This window comes from Bemisia tabaci, chromosome 10 (genome assembly GCF_918797505.1).
Source record: "Bemisia tabaci chromosome 10, PGI_BMITA_v3".
Taxonomy (NCBI): Eukaryota; Metazoa; Arthropoda; class Insecta; order Hemiptera; family Aleyrodidae; genus Bemisia; species Bemisia tabaci.
In genome coordinates this window covers 15,456,389-15,480,099 of record NC_092802.1, presented here as the reverse complement: position 1 = coordinate 15,480,099, position 23,711 = coordinate 15,456,389, and the positions used below count along the sequence as shown (strand labels likewise).

At 36.2% G+C, this 23,711-nt stretch overlaps 2 protein-coding genes across 4 annotated transcripts in view; one reads left to right on the top strand and one right to left on the bottom strand.

The window, feature by feature from the left end:
• Positions 1-19,897, top strand: part of LOC109037691 (facilitated trehalose transporter Tret1) — a 124,699-nt gene extending 104,802 nt beyond the window's left edge. For 2 of the 3 annotated variants that reach the window (XM_072305423.1, XM_019052474.2), the window contains 6 exons: positions 124-326; positions 1,541-1,751; positions 5,965-6,212; positions 7,028-7,339; positions 7,724-8,021; positions 14,475-19,897. In XM_072305423.1, the coding sequence (XP_072161524.1) occupies positions 124-326; positions 1,541-1,751; positions 5,965-6,212; positions 7,028-7,339; positions 7,724-8,021; positions 14,475-14,527 (1,325 nt within the window). In that variant the 3' untranslated portion in view covers positions 14,528-19,897. The other variant, XM_019052476.2, reaches the window with a different exon arrangement.
• Positions 19,898-20,699: 802 nt separating this feature from the next.
• Bcs1 (mitochondrial chaperone BCS1) lies at positions 20,700-23,614 on the bottom strand. The gene has a single exon (XM_072305424.1). It carries the CDS (start codon positions 23,297-23,299, stop codon positions 22,025-22,027), a length of 1,275 nt encoding a protein of 424 aa, XP_072161525.1. The 5' UTR covers positions 23,300-23,614; the 3' UTR covers positions 20,700-22,024.
• Between the last annotated feature and the right edge of the window lie 97 nt (positions 23,615-23,711).

Here is a 23,711-nt window from a genome sequence, read left to right as displayed (position 1 = left end):
AAAATGCATCATCTTCTTCGCAACCCTGATCATGGTTGTTTTTATCTATCTAAATTGATTTTCGCATTTTTCTGTCAAATTCTAAATGGGTGTCTTGTTTGTTTGTTTGTCCTTATCTTCCAGGTTCTTTAAATTTAATTTGCGTCCCAATTGGATGTCTGTTGTCCGGTGTTCTGACGCAGCCATTTGGAAGGAAGCGATGTATGATATTCCTGAATCTTCCATTTATTGTTGCATTCTTAAGTTTTTGTTACTCAAGCAGTGTTCCAATGCTCTATACTGCCTTAATCATCTCCGGTCTTTCGGGTGGACTTCTTGAAGCGCCTGTAAGTTACCACTGGTGTGGCTTTTTACTTTTGATACTTCTTTCTCATCTTTCACAGGGTTTCCAGCGGTTTGGAAAACCTGAGAAGATCGGGTATTTCCAGCGACCTGGAAAAGACAAGGGAGATCAGGGAAGGTATCGATGAGGGTCGTTTTTGGCTCCCTTCCTAAACTCCAACTCAATGATTTTTTGCCTCAAGCCATGATATTGGCTCGGTCTCCTTTTAAAAATAAAATCGGAGCGGAGATTTCGAAATACTGCAAGCCAGATACGCATTTTTGCAGTTTCACTGTGAAAGTGCAGAGTGCAATAATATATCTTTATTTGTTTTTTTTTTGGCTTGCACATGGCTTCTACAAATGCGTCGAATTTTTCTAAACAAGAAACAAGAATAAATATATGTATATATAAAAAAAAGAAAAGAAAAAAAAAGACAATGATATCAACCTGTCCCCTTTAAAAAATCGTTGATTGAATATGGACATTCCTCAATTAGATAATGTCTGACCAGGGCATTGTGGCTTCGGGGCTCATCTTTAATTTTTTTCCTTATGTTTGATGGTAGTTTAGAGAAAAAGTTATGGCCTCGAGCCGCTGTTTTATTAATTTTTATGATTAGACTTTCTGTTCTGTTTCTGGTGTTGGGGTTGTGCACCACTCTCGATTCCTGTAGTTTCCTTGTTGTTGTATAATTTCAAAGATGAGTATATGATCAATGCTGGAACAGTTAAGATTTGTAATTTTTTAAAATGTTCCTTGCAAGATTCTGTAGGCTTTAATTTAAGCATAGTTCTAATAGCTTTTTTTTGAGTTATGAATAATTTCTCGATCTTTTTATTATTGCAAGTTGACCAGGCATTGATACAATATAGTATGTGAGATAGGAAAAGAGAATGATACACTACCATTAACAGATTCATGTCGCAAAATCTTGATAGGACTCTCAACACAAAAATGATTCTGTCAAATTTAAATCTATTTTATTACTTCATATTGTCTCATGTAAATAAGTTACAAACTACTAGGTTGTTTGTATATTAATTTTTATTTTATATTTATTAACAAAGTGTATATTTCTATGTATAAGGAAGCTCACTAAAAACTAATAAATTGAAAAAAAAAGAAAAAAAATTAAATTTTGAAATGTTTGAAGCAGGCTTGATCTCAAATCTCCAAGTCTTTGTTAAAGGTTATAATCCCCACGAATGTTTGCAGGTACTTACATATGTCGCTGAAATCACAGAGCCTCATTTGCGGGGAATGTTATCTGCCACAGCCAGTATGACAACAATATTGGGGACGGTATCACAGCTTCTATTGGGTAATTTCTTCACCTGGCGAACGGTGGCACTCATCGATTTATTCTTCCCAGTGGCAGCAATCGTTGCATTATGCTTTGTTCCTGAAAGTCCACATTGGCTCATCAGTAAGTTTTATTTATTGTTCTTAAATATGCTGCTGTACTCAGGAAGAACGCCGTATGAGCCTTCAGACATTGCCAAGTTTCCTCCGATAAAAACCGAATTTACTGAGAAAATTGCGAATATAATTTTCCAAAATTTTCAGACAATGCTTGTTCAGCAATTCGTAATTCTTGCATTTTTGGAAACTAGAGAGTGCACAGAGTTCACAGGAATTTTCCCCGATTTTTTTGAGCAATATTAACCCACGAAATACGAGTCCAAAAGTCCGTATTTTGGGCTCCCATTTAAACGCGCGCCGCTTGGCCCATCTCAAAATGGCGCCCATTTTCTCCGTCCGGCGGTGGCCACACTTTTGACCCGGCGTGCCGGCGAGGTACCTCTGCATGCCTCTGCCGTGTGTGGGTCGTATAAACAAACGAAGATTGATAACACAAATGATCCAAACAACTCGAAATCTCTTAATTTTAATTAATTTAAACCCATTTTCGACTTCAACCAAGCATTTGGCAATAATATTCATCGTATTTTACAGCCAGGAGCCACGGCCTATCGGCTCATTTTAAGGTGCATTCTGAAAATCAGTCTTACAAGTCCAGTGTCCAAACCCAGACTTTCTTCTTTTACTTTTTTTGACCATTCTCTTTTCATTTTCGCCTCAAATCAAATGTTTTGCAGTTTCTTTGTCTTAAGTATGTGGTCCTGAATTCATTCAAGAGTTAAAAGTTCACCATTCATTTAGTATTATAGCCTTTTAACCTCTCAAGCTTTACCGATATGATCTCATGCAGTTCGAGGTTTCTTTGGCCCAAACCAAGTGATTACACATCTGATGTGTGTCTTATGGCTCTTCAAATTCGCAGTTTAGAACTAAATCAGAGACTACAGTTACTTAATCCAGTTCTGCTCTCTTGCTCAATGTTTGTCATAAGTGTTTGTTCGTGTCTGTTCTTTATAAGTGACCACTGTAGTGCATATACACAGTTATGCTATCGGTACAGGTATTATTTCTTGTTTTCTACAGTCAGGACTTTCTCTTAAGCGCAATAATTTACCAAAGAAATTCACCTAGTTGCGTAAATAATTTGGTGTATAGATATTCTGTTAATGTCTCCTTGCGGTGATTCAAAGTTTCTGAGATCTATCACAAGTGGATTCTGCATTTAGACGGTCACTCTTGTCTGATAAAATTACTGCTCTAGAAGCTTCAAATTTATACTTTGATCTCTGATTCATCACTAAATGACACTCATGCGGTGTCATTTATCTTTAATCAGTTCAAAGCTATTTCGACAATGAATCATCAAAGGTCCGATCGAAGAAGGAATTTTCTGGTGAGTGCTGCGACTGAACCGACATCACAACTCTACTTTCAAAAGCATCAACTTATAAAAATTTATCGAAGTGGTAATGGTAAGAGGAAATCATGGTAGTGCTCGCTTCTTTCATGAGCAAATTGTGCGCTCAAAATTTCAAAATCTACTCACCTGCATGTATATTTGAAGAGGAATACGACATGATATGTAGCAGGCTACACTTCATCTATGAATAATACGTAAATTTGTCTTGAGAGCATTCTTAGGAAACTTCCACAATTTTTAGTCTTGTTCCTGAGAGAAAATTTGGAGACGACTCTGCTGGTATTCCCAGGGTTTTTTCAGAAATTTTGTACTTCATAGGTATCATCAAATACTTAAGTATCAACAGATATTGTACAAGACAGAAAATTTATTTGAGGATTCCTGCTAGTATGTTGTGTTTCCTGCAGAAACAAGGATCATCATATTTCATGGAATGAAGTAATCAAAAACTACTTACTTACCTACAGCTTGGTCAGTTTCATGTCTTCCTAGAGTGAAGAAAATATTTTTTTTTTCTCTCTATTTAAGAATTCAGGGTGAATCAAACCTGTCCAACAAACATTTTAATAAAATCCCTTTGTTCAAAAACACCTAAGAATCATTTCAATGGTAAAGTTGCCAACGATTCTTGTTAAAAGTCCGAAAGTCGGCTGGTTTACTGAATTTCTCAGGTACAGATGGATGGAAGGATTTTGAAAAGACATAGAATTACATCCTCCCATAAGTATAAGTCAGGAACATGGTTAAGGTTATCTGGGGATGACATTTGTAACATTCGTTGCATGATTTTATAATCGAAGAGAAACAGAAAGTCTGAAACTTTGTAAATCTACGTTAGTGGTTTTCTAGTTAGGCTATGACATTGATATGCTCGTTTTGTTATCAATTAATCTCCACAAAGGTAAGCATACTTACAAAAACTGTACCACAAGAGATGCGAATGTAACTTGTGATACCTAAGTGACTTTACAAATCTTACCTGTTAAACTACCAGCTGCCCGATTATTGAAACTATGTCAGCCCGACATGAAAAGACATAGCCCTATCATATCCATGCAATATATTCGAATTTGATGTCTTGTCAGGTTGCTCTAAGCCTTCAATAATCGGCCTGCTGATTAGTTGCAAAATATTTCCACTTCCAGACGAATGATCATGTCTTGGTTGATGCTTTCGATAGTAGAGTTGTGATGTCGGTTCAGTCGCAGCACTCACCAGAAAATTCCTTCTTCGATCGGACCTTTGATGATTCATTGTCGAAATAGCTTTGAACTGATTAAAGATAAATGACACCGCATGAGTGTCATTTAGTGATGAATCAGAGATCAAAGTATAAATTTGAAGCTTCTAGAGCAGTAATTTTATCAGACAAGAGTGACCGTCTAAATGCAGAATCCACTTGTGATAGATCTCAGAAACTTTGAATCACCGCAAGGAGACATTAACAGAATATCTATACACCAAATTATTTACGCAACTAGGTGAATTTCTTTGGTAAATTATTGCGCTTAAGAGAAAGTCCTGACTGTAGAAAACAAGAAATAATACCTGTACCGATAGCATAACTGTGTATATGCACTACAGTGGTCACTTATAAAGAACAGACACGAACAAACACTTATGACAAACATTGAGCAAGAGAGCAGAACTGGATTAAGTAACTGTAGTCTCTGATTTAGTTCTAAACTGCGAATTTGAAGAGCCATAAGACACACATCAGATGTGTAATCACTTGGTTTGGGCCAAAGAAACCTCGAACTGCATGAGATCATATCGGTAAAGCTTGAGAGGTTAAAAGGCTATAATACTAAATGAATGGTGAACTTTTAACTCTTGAATGAATTCAGGACCACATACTTAAGACAAAGAAACTGCAAAACATTTGATTTGAGGCGAAAATGAAAAGAGAATGGTCAAAAAAAGTAAAAGAAGAAAGTCTGGGTTTGGACACTGGACTTGTAAGACTGATTTTCAGAATGCACCTTAAAATGAGCCGATAGGCCGTGGCTCCTGGCTGTAAAATACGATGAATATTATTGCCAAATGCTTGGTTGAAGTCGAAAATGGGTTTAAATTAATTAAAATTAAGAGATTTCGAGTTGTTTGGATCATTTGTGTTATCAATCTTCGTTTGTTTATACGACCCACACACGGCAGAGGCATGCAGAGGTACCTCGCCGGCACGCCGGGTCAAAAGTGTGGCCACCGCCGGACGGAGAAAATGGGCGCCATTTTGAGATGGGCCAAGCGGCGCGCGTTTAAATGGGAGCCCAAAATACGGACTTTTGGACTCGTATTTCGTGGGTTAATATTGCTCAAAAAAATCGGGGAAAATTCCTGTGAACTCTGTGCACTCTCTAGTTTCCAAAAATGCAAGAATTACGAATTGCTGAACAAGCTCATTTTGTACGCAATTTAATCTAAATTGTCTGAAAATTTCAAGGAAAAATATGCATGAATATTGTCAAAAATACATGTTTAATCAAGAGAAATTTGGCAACTCTCGAATGTTCACATAGGGTTCTTCTTTAGCACAGCAGTATTAATGTGACGTGCGCTAATCGCTTGATTATTTCTTTTTTTAAAATTTTTGATCAATTTGTCCTGCTTTATACAATGAGAAGTGTTTTTACCGGTAGTAAACTATAAAAGATCTTGTCTGCGGTTTGAAATCAAAATTACAAGTATTCCCCCTTTTCTGTTTAGCTACAAGAGATTTCTATGGACTTATCACCTCTCTTAAATCATCCTCGGATACTTGATGAAATCATGCATCTGATAAATTCAGAATTAGTGTTGAAACAACTGTATCGAATTCCTCTCTATAGATTCTCATTTTTATACCTCTTTTCAACAGGCAAAGGTAGAATAACAGCTGCGGAGAAAGCACTGTGCTGGCTGCGTGGTTGGGTTGAACCAGACTCGGTCCAAAGTGAGCTTTCACTCTTGCAGAAGTCACACGATCAGTCATTGAATAGATCATCACCCACAAGTTCCATGTATATCATGTACATGAAGCGAACATTCCTCATTCCATTCTTAATCATTACCATGTCATACTTCATCGGACATTTCGGTGGTATGACTGTCATCCAAACTTATGTGGTAAGTGAATTTTTTAGGAGATATCTTGTAATTTTGAAGGAGAAAGGAAATTAAATAGCTTTACTTCTGACTATCAACAGGAAAAGGACCCTATTGCTAAAGAACTCAAAATCAGGTTGTCAATTTTTTCGATGAAAGGAATGTTTTGCAAAAACCTCTAAAAATGTCGAACCAAGCCTAAATGAGTTAATTTTTATCTCGTTTAAAAATATGAACAGAAAATTTCAAGGTGATTTGTCGGCTGGTTTCTTTAAGCATGTTGCCTGCTTTGCAGGTTGCTCATTGAAAGGAACTCATTGAGCAACACACCAGTTGTTTTGACCCAGACGCGGTTGCTCAAGTTGTACTCTTCTCCTTTAAGGCCACCAGTTGTTGGAGCCGTTTATACGCGTATACACTGCTCTGTAGCAGACTGTGTCGTATAAAATTGAATATATTCAGAGAATTTTAAATGCTGCAATGGAGGTACAAACGTTTTAACTTTAGCCGTTGATGCGCGAAAGTATCACATGAGTATGCCACTAATAAAGCCCTGAAATGTATACAACAAGGATTGAAAGTAGCAAAAAAGCTAAGTTTGTTGAATTCAGATTTTTGGTTCAATCTAAACATTTCTTTCTTTGAAAATTCATTTTTGAATATAGAATGCGTTGTGGATCAAAATATCAAAGCTACAAAGCATTTTTTCATAGTTTTCTACCATTACTTTTTAGTACATTTTTTCCTCTTTCGAGTAGCTCCTAACGTGAAGTTAGGACAATAGAAAACTTGTTAATGATTTTTATCTATAAGCCTGTGCTATGTTTTGTCCATAGGTCAGTATTTTTGAAGATTTGGGTGCGCCAATTGACAAATACTTTGCGGCCATGCTGTTCGGGTTGGTAGAGCTGGCTGGTGCATTGACGTGCGTCGGTCTCATTCACTACACAGGCAAGAGGCCTCTTACCATGTTCTCGACAGTCGGTTGTGGTATCTGTCTGTTTGGTGTTGCAACCTGTGCCTATATGGGCTACGGTGATGCCAGCTCAAAATCTCAGTATTCTTCTTTCTCCACAATGCTACTCCTAGCCACAGCATACTTGTCACATGCATCGATCAGGCTCTTGCCTTGGATCATGATTGGAGAGGTGTGTATTCATCGGTTTTTTATTGTTTGTACTCTGATGTTGCTTGGAGGTATCAAAAGGTGTTTAAATAAAGGCACTGGAATGTCCATGAAAAGCCTGAATTTTTTTCAATGCCTGTAGATCGTGAGCAATTTTGTTTTTAAAAGAATCTTCTAAATGCATTAAAAAAGTCTTGGATTAATTTTTCATATTAAGACAACTTGTCAATGCTACACTTAATTATTTCTGCCGGTAGATCCCCAGACCCCGGAACTCTCTTTATCAAGCCATGCTCATGTTAATTAGAGAATAACCATTTCATTTGTTCTGATTCTAGTTTGAAGTGAGATTACAACCACCAACTTAATCCTTTATGTTTCCTCTTATTTATTTTATTCTCTCTAGATCTACCCTGCTGAGATCAAAGGAATGGCAAGTGGGGCATCTGCGTCCGTCAGTTACATCTTCGCCTTCACTGCAAACATCTCCTACGATACTATGATCCGCTACCTCAGCCTGCATGGCACAATGTACTTCTACTCAGCCATCAGTTTGCTTGGCAGTCTGTTCCTGTATTACTGCTTGCCTGAAACTGAGAATCGCACTCTCCATGAGATCGAAAATCACTTTGCGAACAAGGAGCACCTCTTCAAGAAGAAAATCTCCAAGACGGACATCCTCCACCGAAAAGATGAGAAGCCAGGTAATCCAGTCGTCAACGATATCACGTCGCACCTGTGAGCGTGGGTCTATGGAAAATTGCTCTTCTTTCCCTCTTGCGTTTTTTCTCGCAGGCCTGAATTGCATCAGATCGACTCGCATGCTGCTCACTGGAGCGGCATTCGAAGTGCATGAACATCTAGCTCTGAGATCTCCCCTCTCCGCACAGCTGATGAGTGAACAGAAGAAATTTTTTCGGCAAGCCTTTTTAATAGAATATTTCTTTTCCAATCTCAATACCTCATCATAATATTGCAAAGCAAATGCCGAAACCTTTAAAAGTTTTTGTGGTTAATTAATAAGACAACTTTGTTGCTTGAATAGATTATTGGAACTAAATGAAACATGAAAACTGCTTGAACATTTAAATCCGCCTTCTATTCACTCTGTGTGCAGATCATACCTTCTTTTCATGCACGACAGATCTGAGCAATTCGGTCTGTCCTCTGGCTTGGGTTGAGTTGAAATTATTGAACTCACAATGCATGAACATACAAATTATTACTCAGGGTCACCTCACTTTTAACTGTCGGCAAAAGCACTTTTGTCGGATGATGTGGACCGTCCTTTTTCTACTAGCACAGTTGATACCCTCACTTTGTTCTTTCTTACTTATATCAAATTTTAAAATAATCAGATGCGCAGGGAACACTAGCTTTAGCTTAATTTTGAAAGCAATCTTGCCACTTGTAGTTTTACCAAAAAATCTACGAGTCACTGTTTTATTATGATTCTCGTGTGATCAAGAATCCTTTGCACTCGTACGTCAAGAGTTGTCAAGTAATTACAAGAGAGTCCCTGTCTCTCAAAAGGCAGGATACTTTGGTTTGGTCTATTGTCAAATGATGTCTTCAGTAACTTTTTCTAAATAAGCTTTTCCACTCATTTTGCCAATTTTTTTTTTACCCTTAAAATATTTGGTATTCTGTACTTTTAAAATTCACTTTGAATTTCCCTCCTCTCAAAGTTCCTAAAATTATGATACACCACACTTTTTCTCAACCTTCCTAATGTCCGAAAGTATGTGTTGATGTTTCCAGATTACAAACCCAAAGAAAACACTGTAGTAAAATTCCTCTAAGGGTGAAATACTTTGTAGTAGAAAGTGCCAAACTCCAGCAGTTATTTTAACAGTTATTATTAATAGGTGTCTTTTAATTGTAAAAATATGAGATGAAAGTATCAAAGATTGCCTTGTTTGTGATATTTAAAGTCGAAAACATTTGATCCATGAATACTCTGTAAAACAAGTTCAATTACAAAAACAACTATTTAATGAAGGAGGCTGTGACTTTGGTTTTCAAGAAACAGGAGTGCTTTAAAAATCACCAACGTGAATTATTAAGTAAACCTTCATCAGTATTTTAGGTAGCAGAGATTTTAGTGACTTCCATCAGCTACAGGAAAAGGGCTTGCTTCTGAGAAAATGAAACGAACAAAATCAAAATGGCATACAGAGACAAGCTCATAAAAAGTCTGTAAAGTCTACTTAACCCAGCAAAGTCAGAGAGTAGTTGGAAATTTCCACATGAAACCTTAAGTTTTCTAATTCTGTCAGCACTCTCGAAAATCTCCAATCCCATCAATGCGCTCTGATGACAGAGTTCAGACTCAGCTATTAATATCGACGGTAAAACTACAAAATTGCATTTTTCGGTTGCAATGTTTCAAAATCTTCTCTCCTATTTTATTTTCTCTCAGAAGACCAAACAGACATTTTGGCTTGAAATTTTCCAGGATAGTCTGATTTCATTGAGGAGATACATCAATGAAGTTTTCATGAAATGACAATGAGTGGTTTTCTATCTAGAAAATGAAGTATGACAGGAGGTTTGCAATGCCACAAACTGAGCCTTACGTTTTAGCAGTTTCAGTGTCAATATGTCTTCATTTTTCAAAAGTCTTTAAAAAGTCATGGAAAAATCGGAGAAGTTTTCTCTCTTGAAAGTTTAAAGAGAAAATTCTAAAATTCAAGAAGACTCCTCACACTTTGACACAGCATACAGATTAAAATTGATGAATTTTTAAGTACGTTTTTCTTGCACCTCTACGTCTATAACTTAGTTTAAAGATGGGAAGTCATTCCTTTTAACAAGGGATCATTATTTTACTAAATTAGAGTTTTAGATTTCTTGAGTTCAAAAAATTTTGCCAAAATATCACTCATCAAATGTTTTCGGCAAATAAAGGTTCGTAGACTACTTTATTCATTCCTGCGTTTCTCTGAAATATGTAAGAATGTGCCTCCAGGCCACCTATGATCTTTACAGGAGTGAATGTGTTCTCTTCTAAATGGACTAAATTTTGCAATTAGGAACTATAAATTCCGGCCCGGTTTAAAAACAACGTAAGTGTCATTAGTTTCCCTGTGCACATAAGTGTTTTTTCAAAGAAGCCAGAATTTATAGGTCCAAATTGCAAAATGCAGTCCAATTAATAATAACCACCAGCTAGTAAGTAAAGAAAGCTTGGTCCACTGAAGCACACTCCTAAATGATCTCCCCTAAAATTCTGAATGTTATGAATCATGGTCCTATTTGCAAAATGTCAGTGTAAATATCGAAGTTCCGCAAAACATACAGTGGCTCTATACTTCTGGAAAACTTCAAAAACAGGGAAAACTCTAAGAGAAAAGTACCACCTAAAAATTCCGTGCAAAAGACATATTTTTCCTATTTCAAGACCATTCTCTCTTTTTTGAGTTCTTGTGGGCATGTAGCACAAATGTCGTATAATCGCAACTGTGGTAACATGGACAGAGAACTCAGAGGTCAATTTTGAAACCAACGGCTAGAAATGCTCCTCTTATTTTGCATATCTCTGCCTCTGCCTCTATTGTTGATACATTATCGTACCTAATAGGCTGGGAATCCGGGTTGCCAGTTAGGGAAAACTGGAAAATGGTCGGAAATTTTCAAAAGTCCGAGTTAGCCAAATTTCTTGATGTTTAGTACATAATCTTTCATTGATAATTGCGAGAGGAAGTGTTTTCAAGTACAACCCTATAATTAATGAATGTGCCATAATGAACCACCATCTAGACTGAAGTAAAATGAAGCCACCGGTGCTATGAATTAATATAACCTCTTGAGCATTTTAATTTAATTTTAAGAAGAGTCCTATTGTCAATATTTTGTGATAATTATTGGCAGTGTGATGATCGTAGATTTTTTCTGACCAATGTTATTAAGTATACTATAAGAATTTAATTCTTCGGAAGTAAGTACATTTTTAATTGATGCACAAAATCTATCTCACGACGGCTTAGTTCTAATCGGGACTCGCATATGGACATGGTATTCTCCCTAAAACCCAGGAATTTAATTTGCTTGTCTTGTTACACAGATTTCCGATAATTTTGATTGTGAGTGCGGTATCTCATCATAGCAGTTGCCAAACATGTTTGCCCTAGTTTTGTTACAGTCTCACAATTTTTGGTGCTTTTTTTAATCCTGGAAATTATGTGTTAAGTTTGCATTTGCTTTTTATATTTCTTTGTATGTACCTTTAAGATTTTAAGTTCTACATCAGAAACTAAATCCATAGTAAAATTGTGACTCCCATAAAATGTTAAAATTCTAAGAATGTAACTAGCCTATTTTTGTATCTTGCTAATCATTTCTTTTTCTTATTTAACGGTGATGTATACCCACTTCTCCCTTTTCACAATTGAAGCCGGAGTTTTAATAAAGATATCTGGGAACACGTATTAATTTAAACCTTTGCCGAATAATTTGACCTCAGTCCCCTAATTTTACCCTCCTGAAAAAATACACAGTTTTAGATAAGAGATCTTTCTCATCTGTCGCATCATCAGTTATTTTGGAACACTCATTGTTTCATTTTATGCATGATTTGTGCTGTCTAGCAACTTTAATTCATGTCTACAGCATGCTGGATTTTTTTTTTTTTAAGTTTGGATCCATTTTTCTTCCTCATCTATTTTTCTTTAACTGTTATTTTACACCAAAAAAAAACTGAGTTTACATCTTTTGTGAAGCATTGTTAAAGCTCGAGCAACCTTTGAAATGTGGACAAAATCCCTAAAAATGGAGGGACTTGCGGAGATGCTTCTGTGTTGGTCTCTGCAAAATTCATTGATGAATTTATATGAAAGCCAATCTGTAGTTTAATACCATCAAGAGTATTTGGCATTGGTTCACAAGATTGCCAAGTTGGCCAATAAAATGTATCTATTTAAGTGGGTTCAAATGGAGAAGAGTGCTGACCCTCTAAAACTATCTGGAAACATTGTTCGTTCAGGAGTTTTTTGGTGTGGAATTCGAGGAAAATTTGATCGTCCATCGTTTTTTTTTTCATCATTCATTTATGTTTTTTGTTGAGATTAACTCCACTGACTGTTTTGTTTGTTTAGTTCACGCGTAGTTTTTTTATGTGGTGGAATTTCAATGTGCACCGAGAGGCAACGGAAGGACGAACGCTTTGGTCTTAGCGCTAACTTGCACCGAATTATTTTCAGATGGATGAATTTCATGTGCCACTCTATTTTTTAAGTTTGCATGTACTTTGGAAGCTGATGTTTTTACGTCTGTTGTTTTGTTGTATTCATTTATTGAAGAAGCACCATTTCCCACTGGCAGAACATTTCCCAACTATGTGAGTAAAAATATTTAACTGTCTTTAATAAGAATATGACAGAGTCTGGAAAAGGAGACTGCAATAAAAAAAGGTTGAATTCAACCCAACCATATTTTTCTACTCATGCAAATTAGCTCTGCATCTTTGGCTGTGAAAGTCCAAGGTGTCTATTAATTGGAAAAAATATGGATACACTGAAAATGTACGAATTTCGAAAAGTCAGCTTAGAAATACAGAAAATGTAAAGATTTTCTGTGAATAGGTACAGATGAAAAATTACCTATTAATGTGTTTAGGAAAAGAATTCTATCCTTTGTAGAGTCAAAAATATGTGTGAGGCAAGAAAAGAGGAAAAAAGGTGTAAGAAAAGCAAGGATACTTAAAAACCCCCGAAGAGAGGAATTTTTGAGGAAATTAGGACGAAGCAAGGATTTTAAATGATGAGATACTGAGAGACACCGTGTTAGTCAATTATACTAAACGAATAAAATCAAGAAGATTGTGTAGGTACGAAAACTGACAAAAAGGAGAGATAGCAATTCAGTCTTCCTCTGGGAATTGTGGAGTATACGAAATGATTCTGCCTGGTGGATCATGGTGAAGAATTGTGTGCCATTTGTCTTATGTTTTTAATGCTCTTATTTTAGATGTATTGGTATGTTTTTTACGTATAACCACTTTTGTCATGCTGTTAACCAAATTAATAACTTTCTGTGCCAAGTCTTCCAGTTTTGGATGAACTCATCAACCATCATCCTAGGCCATCTATGTTTAAGTAGCAACGACATGAGCATTTTGCAGCTTTGCGAAGCTCCGTGAAATTTTAAATGAATATCAGGTCCTTTTCAAAGCTGCCTAAATCTTGTCATATTGAGTAGTGTGAACAATGAAACACTTTGGAACATGAGCATATGAAGGAGTTATGTTTTATATATATTTATACAGGCCTATCTGTGTGCCTAAAGTTATTTTAAGGACAGGGGGGTGGGCCCAGTTATATACACATCACTAACAGAGCGATCCTATTGGTGAGATATCAACAGAATTGCTCATTTTTCATCAAGTCACAAAATTAATTTGCTGCTTAAATGAATGGGACTCCAAATATATACATAACCGGATCTATGAAAAGGACTCATTTGAGTAGAAAATTTATAGTAATTTTTTGCAAATGCATGGAGAAACAAAAATAAAAAAATGTTGGCGCAGGTGTGACTTTGAGAGCTCACAAATTGAAGGAGATGAGTCCTAAAGTTCCAAGAAAAAATTCTCAGGTTGTAGAAAAATGTGGCTTAAATTTTGAAAAAAGTAAATGAAAATGTTTTCCCGGAAGATGAGGTCCCCTTCCACAAATTCGGTCACATACGAAGCCTCATAATTTAATCTTTAATCAATTTTATCGAAGGACACATTCTAGAGCCGGAAGAGTTCCTGAGTTTTCATTTTTATTTTTTCCCATCAAATTAATGTGAGGATGGAACAAACATGCTCGCAAGTTAAAATCAGAAATGGGGTGGTTTAATTCAGTGCAGATGAAAAAGAATCCATGATGTAGATTCGAGTCTAGATTTTTTTCTACTTAAAAGTTGAATTGATACTCATCTTAAAGCCATTTTACCAAAGAAAAATTCAAAATTTACCCATCGCAAAACTAATTTTAAATAAGTTTGACCGAGAGTTGACGCAAATTCTCAATTTAAATTCATATTATCCTGTATAGACAAAACAGTGGTCATGATTGAATTGCTCTACGTATCATCTACCATAAGCTTCTATTTTACATTTTCTCAATCCTTGTGCTTTGTATATTTCCTAATCGTGTAAATATTTTCCGCAGAGGAGAATGAAGACGAGAGTACCGAAGCCGATTGTATCCTCGAGACTTCTTAACCATCTCAAGAGTGTCATTAGTAAGTTAGGAGTTTACTTTCTTACCCAACACTGAACCCCTTTTTGCACTTAACCCGAACATAATCCAGTATTTTTGTTGTATCTTGTAGCAGCAATTAATTAGTAGTAGATAAGAACAGAGTAACCCTCAAAAGGGTTTTTTTTGTATCTGAACTGCAGAGGATCGCGATGAACCGCGTTACTTTTTTATCCTGGGCCACTGCCTTGGTCCAGCCCGATCCATGCGATCCAGTAAGAGGCTTAGATCGTTCTTCTGTGGTGGTACCCGCGCAGTTACATGCAATCCTAACCTCAAGCTGAACTGCCTCTAAATGCAGACGATCGATCCATTGCAATGCATGCGTTCGATGGATAAAAAGAAAGCCCTTAAATTTCACCTCTAAAGTAGGCACCCATCCTGCTTTTGAAGCTATCGTTCAAACCGGCTAGTATTCTATTTTATTTATATCTGTTAATTTTTGAGAGAACGTCGCTTTTAATTATTTGTCATGGTTTTTTTTAATGAATACTTTTTTGTTAAAAGAAAAACTCTGGTGAAGGGAAAGTTGCCATTTGGAACGACCTGTACTTACTCAGTTCTTACTCATCTCATTCCTTTCATACCCAGAACTGAAACGCAAGTCTTTTCCGGTAAAGACCAGGACTTGAAAAGTTTTAGAAAATGGAATCATCGTCCTTCAAAAATCAATGGAGCATTGTAGTCAAAGGGCATGCATGGATTTTACTCATACCTATGATAACAAATAAATTCAACCTAACGTTGTTTTTAAAATGGTTGCATTATTATTCTACCAATGGATGCTGCAAATTTTGAGTATATTAAGATCAGTAGGTGAAGTTTTTTTTTTACTGACTGCGTCTTCACTTACTCAGTAGGACAGTAAAAGTCACAGTGACTTCATGATGAGTGATGGCATCCAGATATTTACAGTCAGTTGCTCTGAAATCTTGTTCGTTCACTTTGAATGGTAGGACAATTAGCATTTTCAGCGGGTTGTGAAGGAGATCTAGGCAGCAAATTCCTATGGAGTGATTATCTCAGTTGCGGGCTGATTCTTAAAATTGAGAGACAAAGTGATAGACGAAGATAACTTGGGAAATACAGAGCTGTCTCATTGATTGAAACAAGTGATTGCGATGGACAAAGGAGGCAGCAATTGATTAACTAAAGGCATTCCCTGAGGGACCCTATAGTTAGTCCATCATTTTCCCTCCTTTGTCTTTAACAACCAACCGTTTCCACCAATAGAATCTATCCATATCTCTTTTGTATTCTTTTTCTGTAGCTTTATCTGTCAATTTCAATGATCAGCCCACTGTTGATTTACCCTCTTGACTTCCCCTTTTACACTTTTATCAATCCAACTTAATTTTTTTTACTATAATCCTCAAAACTTGTCAGTATTTTTTAATTGCTGTTACAATATAGTTAGATCAAAATTTCAATGGCCCCTTTTTTTAATATTCATGATATTCACAAGATCTTTCGCTTCAAGAACGAAAACCCAACCCTCTTATTTATGTACGTAGGTTTCCATTGAAGAAATCATAACTTCAAGCCATTTCCCCTTTTTTAGATGAAAAAAATACTTTTTATTTTTGCATTTAAATTTACTTCTATTTTTCACGTTTGTTTATAATCTGTAATAACCTTTGCTATTGATTTTTAATTAAGGGTATCATAAACTTAGTTTTAGGATCAAAATCTATGTCTGTGCGATGTACATTCGGGTCTTTAATTGAAGTATTTTATCCAGAAAACTCGCCTCTGTCAATGAAATGGTCAACCTTGTAGTTAAGGAGACCATTGTTTACTTCTCTTAAATATTCAAAATGAAGATTGAAGACCTTGAGAACTTGAATTATCCTTGTTATTGAACGGTTTCTGTAATTTGGAAAAGGGTATAAGTTCTATCGGAGCTTTGTGGCACTTAAAATCTGGAACATAGAGAAGTAAGTCTCCCACGCACATTCTGAAGTCCACAACTCAAACACTGTTTCTTTTTTGTCATTTTATCACGTGGAGTGCGTCAGATATTTAATTTTTCCTCTTGATATCCTGCATTTTTCTTGCTTGCAGTAACTTAAATAACGCAGTAATTTATTAAGTCCAAGAACTTTGGACTTTTCTCTACTTTTTTTATGTGATAGGGGTGCAGATTTGCCTATCTTAGCACTAGTAAAAATTACCTGAGAAGTGGTTTGATCCAAAACATTCCTCTTTACAAGGGATGGCTTTTTTTGTGGAGAAGTCGTCAAAATTGCACGATTTTTTAAGAGAAGGCTTCTCAGAATTAATGACAATCTTATTCCCCAGTTTACAATCTCAAAGAAACTTGTTAAATGTCAAAGGCATGTAGTCAATTAATAATTGGAAATTTTCAAAACAAATATGAGGTGATCCGAAAGCCCTGCATCACTTCTATATAACCCCTAGGGTTTTCGCCCCTTTTTAAGTTGATCCCTTTAAAATGAGGATTCCCAAAAGTCGTTTCCTTTCTTCCAGGAGCTGTTACAAAATTTCAAGTCTCTATCTTAATTTGTTCAAAAGTTACAGGGGTGATATCTGGTGCTAGTGGTGCAAGACTTTTAAATCACCTCGTGTAAAAAATTCTGATCATTCCGTTACGCTTTGGTTTGCAAAGATTAGCACTTTCTGCACTCCTAATCCTTTACTTGTAATATTTTAGTGTCTGCCATTAAAAAGAGAATCGTCGTCTCCAATAACATTATTTTAATATGTGACCAAAAATTAATTTGTTCAAAATGAATGTTGGAAATTTTGTATAATTCAGCAAATCCATGGGTTAGAAACGTCTCTTTTGCCTGGTCTTGGCTCTGGTACGTTCAACAGTGGAACTCTTTCTGATTTTTTTTTTGGAAATGAAGGTAAATTTTAACTAAGCTCATTTGTCAGAGGCCTTATGGCTGTTCAAATTTTGCCCTGCTGACCACTGCAAGACCTGGCAATCAAATCTCAGAGATTTTTCCTTTTAAGACCAAACAAAAGGTCTTGCCTAGTTTCACTGTTGCTCCTAAAATACCTGATTCGAAATATTTGTGCGCATACTATGATAAAATATTGCATTTCCTCAGACCTACTCATGGTGAAATTGAAAATAATTAAGAGTTGTACAGATTACTCTCAAGAAGTAAATCATCAAATGAAACTCAGTTTTGGGAAGTAGCAATTTTTCCCGCTAAGGGTAAGAAGCCATGAAAAATATACAAATCCAGAATTATGATTTTCTACTTTTACTACATATTCACATCCAGATGAAAGGATTTGTCTATTCTATGAGTAAAATCTGTGTAGACGTTGCTACACCAGTTCGAATTTCTCAACATCTTTAAATGCCAAAATTTTCTGCATAAGTTCGTTTCGCATTTTATCTTAATCTTGTTTTCAGTATATCATCATGGTTAATTGTAAGTTTTCATGCAGAGGTGAAATGCGATAATTTACCAGACTTTTATTTGTGTATTCGCACACAGGAAGGCAGCTAGTCAAGAATGTTAAAAAAAATGTTAAAACCAGCTACACATTTCAATTATTGAGAGACGTTGTATATGTTTTTTAATTTCTAATTCAAGTTTACTCATCTGTAATTTAAATTTTTCGATTTTATCATCAGGACATTGTTTTTCTGAAAACGTTATTCTCTTTGATGGAGTTTGGCATAGTGGCTTATTCTCTTCCAAAGAAAGTATGTATGTAACTCATCACAACTCAGTTTGCCTACATTTTGCCTCAATAAAGAAATGTCTAGGCTGAATGAAAGAAAAAGGGTGCTAACAAATACATTTATAGAAAATTGGTGCAAAATGAAACTTTCATTGCATGATCTACATCTTGTTTCAGCTTAAATTTCAGTAGAATGGGCCTATGGACAAGGTGTGAATTAAAGCACTTTGCAAAGTATATTCTCTTCAAAATTCCACGAAGAAAACAAACCACAAGACCTGAAGTCCGGAAATAAACTCCTAAACAAGTTATGAGAGCTTACTATCAACACTGGTTAAATGGCAAAAACATGGATGACATCATCTCTATTATCTAATTTCCATTTAATCTATGTCAAAAATACTTGTCAATATCGCATCTAGGAGTTAAGTTCTGAACTTCCCGTTGTGTAGATAGTTTTCTACACAAGATGTTAAAGAGAAGACGCATGTGAAGCTCTTTATTACTCATCATGGCCTTGTCCTGTGGCCCAATGTGTCGGTTTTTACATTATTACCAACATGCTTAGTTACATTCATTTAAAATTTCTGTAGCATTGTACATTCTCTGAAAGAACAACGAGAAGAATGTGGGTGTCAATGCAAGTGACAATTTTTATCCTGAATCGCTACTGCAGGTGATGCATCCCTCGTTCTTGGCGTAGTCTAACTGGTGTGCAATATATCGTATACAATAAGTCATAAATTTTCGCAGATTTTGACTATTTAGCCAAGAAAACAACAACCCCTGCCCATGCCCCGTAAGAATCATTCTGAACCAAAAAGATTCGCAAAATTCAGAGAAACGAAAGCAGGATTCTTCCTGGGGAAAAAAGTTGCATTTTATGCAGTTATCAACCTTTGTATCAACTACAATGTTTTTTTCTAAGAGAAATCCTGCTGTCATATCTCCAAATTTTGCAATTTGGTGGTCGAGAATGATTCATTAGGCTCATGTGCTGAAGCTATCGTTCTTTATTTGGCTACAGCGTCAAAATCTGCGGAGATTTTTTACTTACTCGAGGTGATACATCGCAAACCAACTCGATCACACCAAGGACCTGGGACGCATTACTGTGAGTGCTACACGGCACACTTTGCCAAGCTCTATCATTTGTATTGTAAAACCATTATGAAGCCTATTTGATTCGAGACTTCTAAAATTGAAAATGAATCATATTTAACAGATGTTGCTCATTGATTCCACTTTATAAATTATACTCAGTATTTTTTCTTTTTAAGTAATATGTTCTCTCTTTGCTTCTCTTGTTCTTTCGCTCCAATGGTCCTCTTCCATTCTCATACCACTAGTGCTTTAACTCAGCTTGAAAGCAATACTAATTTCCCGAACAAATGGAAGTGGAGTATATGTCTAATACAAAGAGAGAGTTCTAAGGAAATCCGCTGTCCGAACTGTGCTCCAAGTGTGAAGGCAACTTCTAAGGCGATTTGTAAATATAGCCTTCTCAGCATTTTTAATTCATTCACATCCCCATCTGTTTGTTTGTTATTGTTCAATTATTTTTATCTAATTTCAGAGTTGTTTATTAATTAGTTTTAACTTAAATTGTATCTATATCTAATGGAAAATACTGTGATAAAATATGACACAATATTCATATTTAATATCATCTTGTTTATTTATTTACTCCTTGCCCTCAATTTATAAGGCTTTTCCACTCTCTTCATACCAGGTTTTCCAGTAATATGGGAAACCTGGGAAGTCAGGGAATTCAGGGCAACCTGGAAAAGTCAGGGAATGGACCACCAGATTAAGTGCAATTTTAAGCATTATAACTTATGTTTTCTCCCCAAATTACATACGGAACATGAGTTTTGAAAAGAAAATTATTAAAAGTAACTCTTAACGAAGATATTAACGTTTCTTGGTGCATCAAATCAAACTTCTCCCTCAGGAAAAAACCATACTTGTTTGAATTAAATTACTTGCTAAACGTTACAGTAATAGTCCCTGTAGTGTGAAGATTTGCCAACAGTGATATTGGCGCTTTGGCTCAGCTGTTTCACGTTATTTACACTTTGAACAACATAAGAGAGAGGAGGAATACTGCGTGATTAAGAAGCCTGCTGAAACCTTGGTAGTGCGCTATTTGATTCACGTAGCCTTCGGTTTTCTTTGTAAGCAGGAAATTCTAATTTCTTGGAAAATTTTTCCTTTTCATAAACAGTGCTAATGTAAAACGTTGATATCTTGCTTATGAGTTATCTTGATTTTTGTTGAGGGAATTGCTGCCTACGTAAAATATTGAAGAGGAATCTTTTAGCAGAATGCTTAAATTTGTACTTTGTCTAGTGATCCACTTAGCAAGTAGCGCGTCAGCTCAACAACTGTAAGTAATCAATGTTTGCAAAATGAAGGGAATTTAATTCAATAGCAGAAAGTTAGTAAGTTACAACTTTAATAAAATTGGAGAAATAAATTTTTGACCTTTATTATTCTGATTATAAAGAAACAAACAAATTAGTAGCACTGAAAAATAGTGGTGAACATCAGTTTTGACAGATATTGTCAAGAATTTTAACCAATGGCTAGAAGTTATGAGCTGCAACTTAAAATTCGAAACGTTTCCTTTTGAACAATTTTGAAAAATATTTAAATAATGAACACGAAAAGTTGACTTCATAAAGAAAAAAAGAGAGTTAAGAGTCAAGTTAAAACGGAACACCATATAATTCGGCAATGATTAAATTTCGAGTTTTTTTATGCGCTATTCCTTGGAGTCTTTTGAGTGAGATTAGCTTGGAAAATCAAACTTTCTATGGGCCAATCTTGAGAAAATTGAGCCTGAAACATGCGTTTTTCACCAATTTATCATGTGATTTACGGAGAAGTGGCTCTGTTGCTGAATCGAAGCACGGAGTATTTATTTGAACTGAGTTGACGTAGCTCCTCAATCATTTACATTTCTCCACTTGATGATATGTGAAAAACTGCCAAAAAATGCACTTTTCATACCCAATTTTTTCGAGATTGGCACAATCAAAGTTCCATTTTAAGAGTTCGTCTTAATTGGTAAGGGACATCAGGTTAAAAAAATCTTGAAATTAAGTCTCCGCAGAAATTTTTGGTATTCTATGCATAGAGGTTTTAAGCAATTTTGTGGTAACAAATTTTTTCTATGGTGTCGTCGTTACTGCAAAATTTACAAATTATATTTGGTATAATTTTGTTACACTACTTTAATGTTTACTGAATGTCAAAGTTGTGCGCAGGGGTGTTGCAAGCTAACTTGCAATAGTCTTCAATTCTTTCCCTGTGAATCAGCTCTGCCTATAACTACAAGATGTGTGACTGGGAACCTCTTAAACCATGCATCTCGTTTGAGGGTTGTAAAACTCCGCTCCCATTTTATGTCTTTGAATGAGAAAAAAACGACATCATTCCTTAAGGTTTCCATAGAATTTTCTTTGCACAGCAAAGAAAAATCAAGAAAGTTCTAAACATTGACTTAGAGTAGTTTTCCATTTACAAAATAAAGTATGACAGGTCTGCAATGTCGCAAACCGATGTACATTGTTTGGGAGTTCCACCGCAGTTATAAGACAACAGAGGCACCTCTTGATGATGTATGTTTTGAAGTGATCCTTAAAAAATTCAAACAGTTCTAGAAAACTATTATTGAAGATGCATTCACTCAGTTACAGCAAGTGTATCTTGTTGTAAAATATCTCATTGAAGTCTCATGTTGAATGTTGTTTTATTTTTTTAAAAAATCAATGATTAAATTGCTACTACCGGTTCTCTTCCCATATTTTTGGTACATTTTCAACTATTTGACTAGGGGTTTCAGATTTATGTAGCATAAAATATCCTTGAATTTGAGCTGGACTGACAACCTTGTTAAATTTCAGGACAGCCTCAGCAAATAAATTAGCGTTTTCATCATCAAGTGGGTCAAAGAAGTTCTTGTACATCTTGACCAGCTGACTATGAGAACAATGTCCAACAAATTCTTTGAGATCCACACGACCAGGTCTGATCAGAGCCGAGTCTAACCGTTCCAAATAATTTGTAGTCATAAATAAAATCCTTGCCTCGGCGGAAATCACTCCATCCAAACAATTCAGGAGGCCACTGAGTGTGACCCTGTTTAGTCCCTCAAATGCAGTTGCTGTTTGTTTTGATTCTGACCTGCTGACAAACGCAGCGTCAATATCTTCTAGAAGCACAATACAATTTTCTGGTGTTGTGCACAAAAGATGGCCAAGTCTGTCGTCAGAGAGACTGCGATCACTTAGATTCAAGACGCAGATTCCATACTCAAGTTCACCAGCTAACGCGGTGATGAAAGATGACTTTCCACAACCAGGTGGACCATACAATAAGTACCCTCTGCGGTACGGCACTCCTCTTTGGCTGTACCATTCAGAGTTGTTGATGAACTCTTTGACGTCACTAACAATCCTCTCGGAGACCCCTTCATCGAGGACCACAGAGGTAATGGGTCTCCTTTTGCGAGGGTGGCCGAACTGACGCCATTCCGGGCCCACAGCTGTGTAAACTATAGTTTGTCCCTCTTGCTTTTCAAGGGCAATATGTCTTGCCTCCTCTAAAATACCGTAGAATAGGGCTTTGTTCCTTCCAAAAGCAGTCAGAGTGACGGATTCCCAAGGTATGCCTGCATGGATATCAAGGGTGTGTTGTTCTCGGACTCTTTCAACTCTAATCCAGTTCCCTTTATAATTGAAAAAGTGAGTTCCTGTGCTGGGAATGAAGTCGTAGTTAGTTTTGATTCGCCCAGAGTCGTGTTGTTGAAAGGTTGTTTGAACGCTGAGGTGCTGCGTTTTCTTAGCGCCTTTTGCTGTGATCCATTCCAGGAGCCAGTGATAACTCTTATCACGACATGGTACTTCTAAAGTCATCATATAGTGTCTCCTGAACAATATAAGAGCACCCTGCCATCCTTTGCGTGCAATAGCAGTTACTGCACCGATTCCAAAGAGTCCAGCACCTGCTCCAAAATATGGGTTGTCACCCAAAGTCGCCACATATTCAGTAATTGTCATAGCAAATATGATGGACTCTCGAGGTGATCTCTCACAACTTTTGCACTTAAATATTAGCTGATAACACTGAATATTATCTTTGTTATCACTACAGAAGTTCTTCACTTTGGTTCTTCACTAGACAGTGATGAGTCTGAATCACGACACAGCTTTTTTTTGCAGCCACTTTGATTAGAATTCGAATAAGTAATAAAACCCATCTGAAGGCTATTTTTTTGTGAAGATCGTCCAAAAAAAATCGCACAGCACAGAGAACCACAAGAATTCACAATTTAACCTACAAAACACGCATGGATTCCCGAATGTAAACACAACAAGAACATGGTTGCTAGATCGTCACAATTTTTAGTTTTTTTTTAGGAATTTAAATCAATCAATTTTAGTCTAGATCGCTAGGGAGCAACTTTAGGAA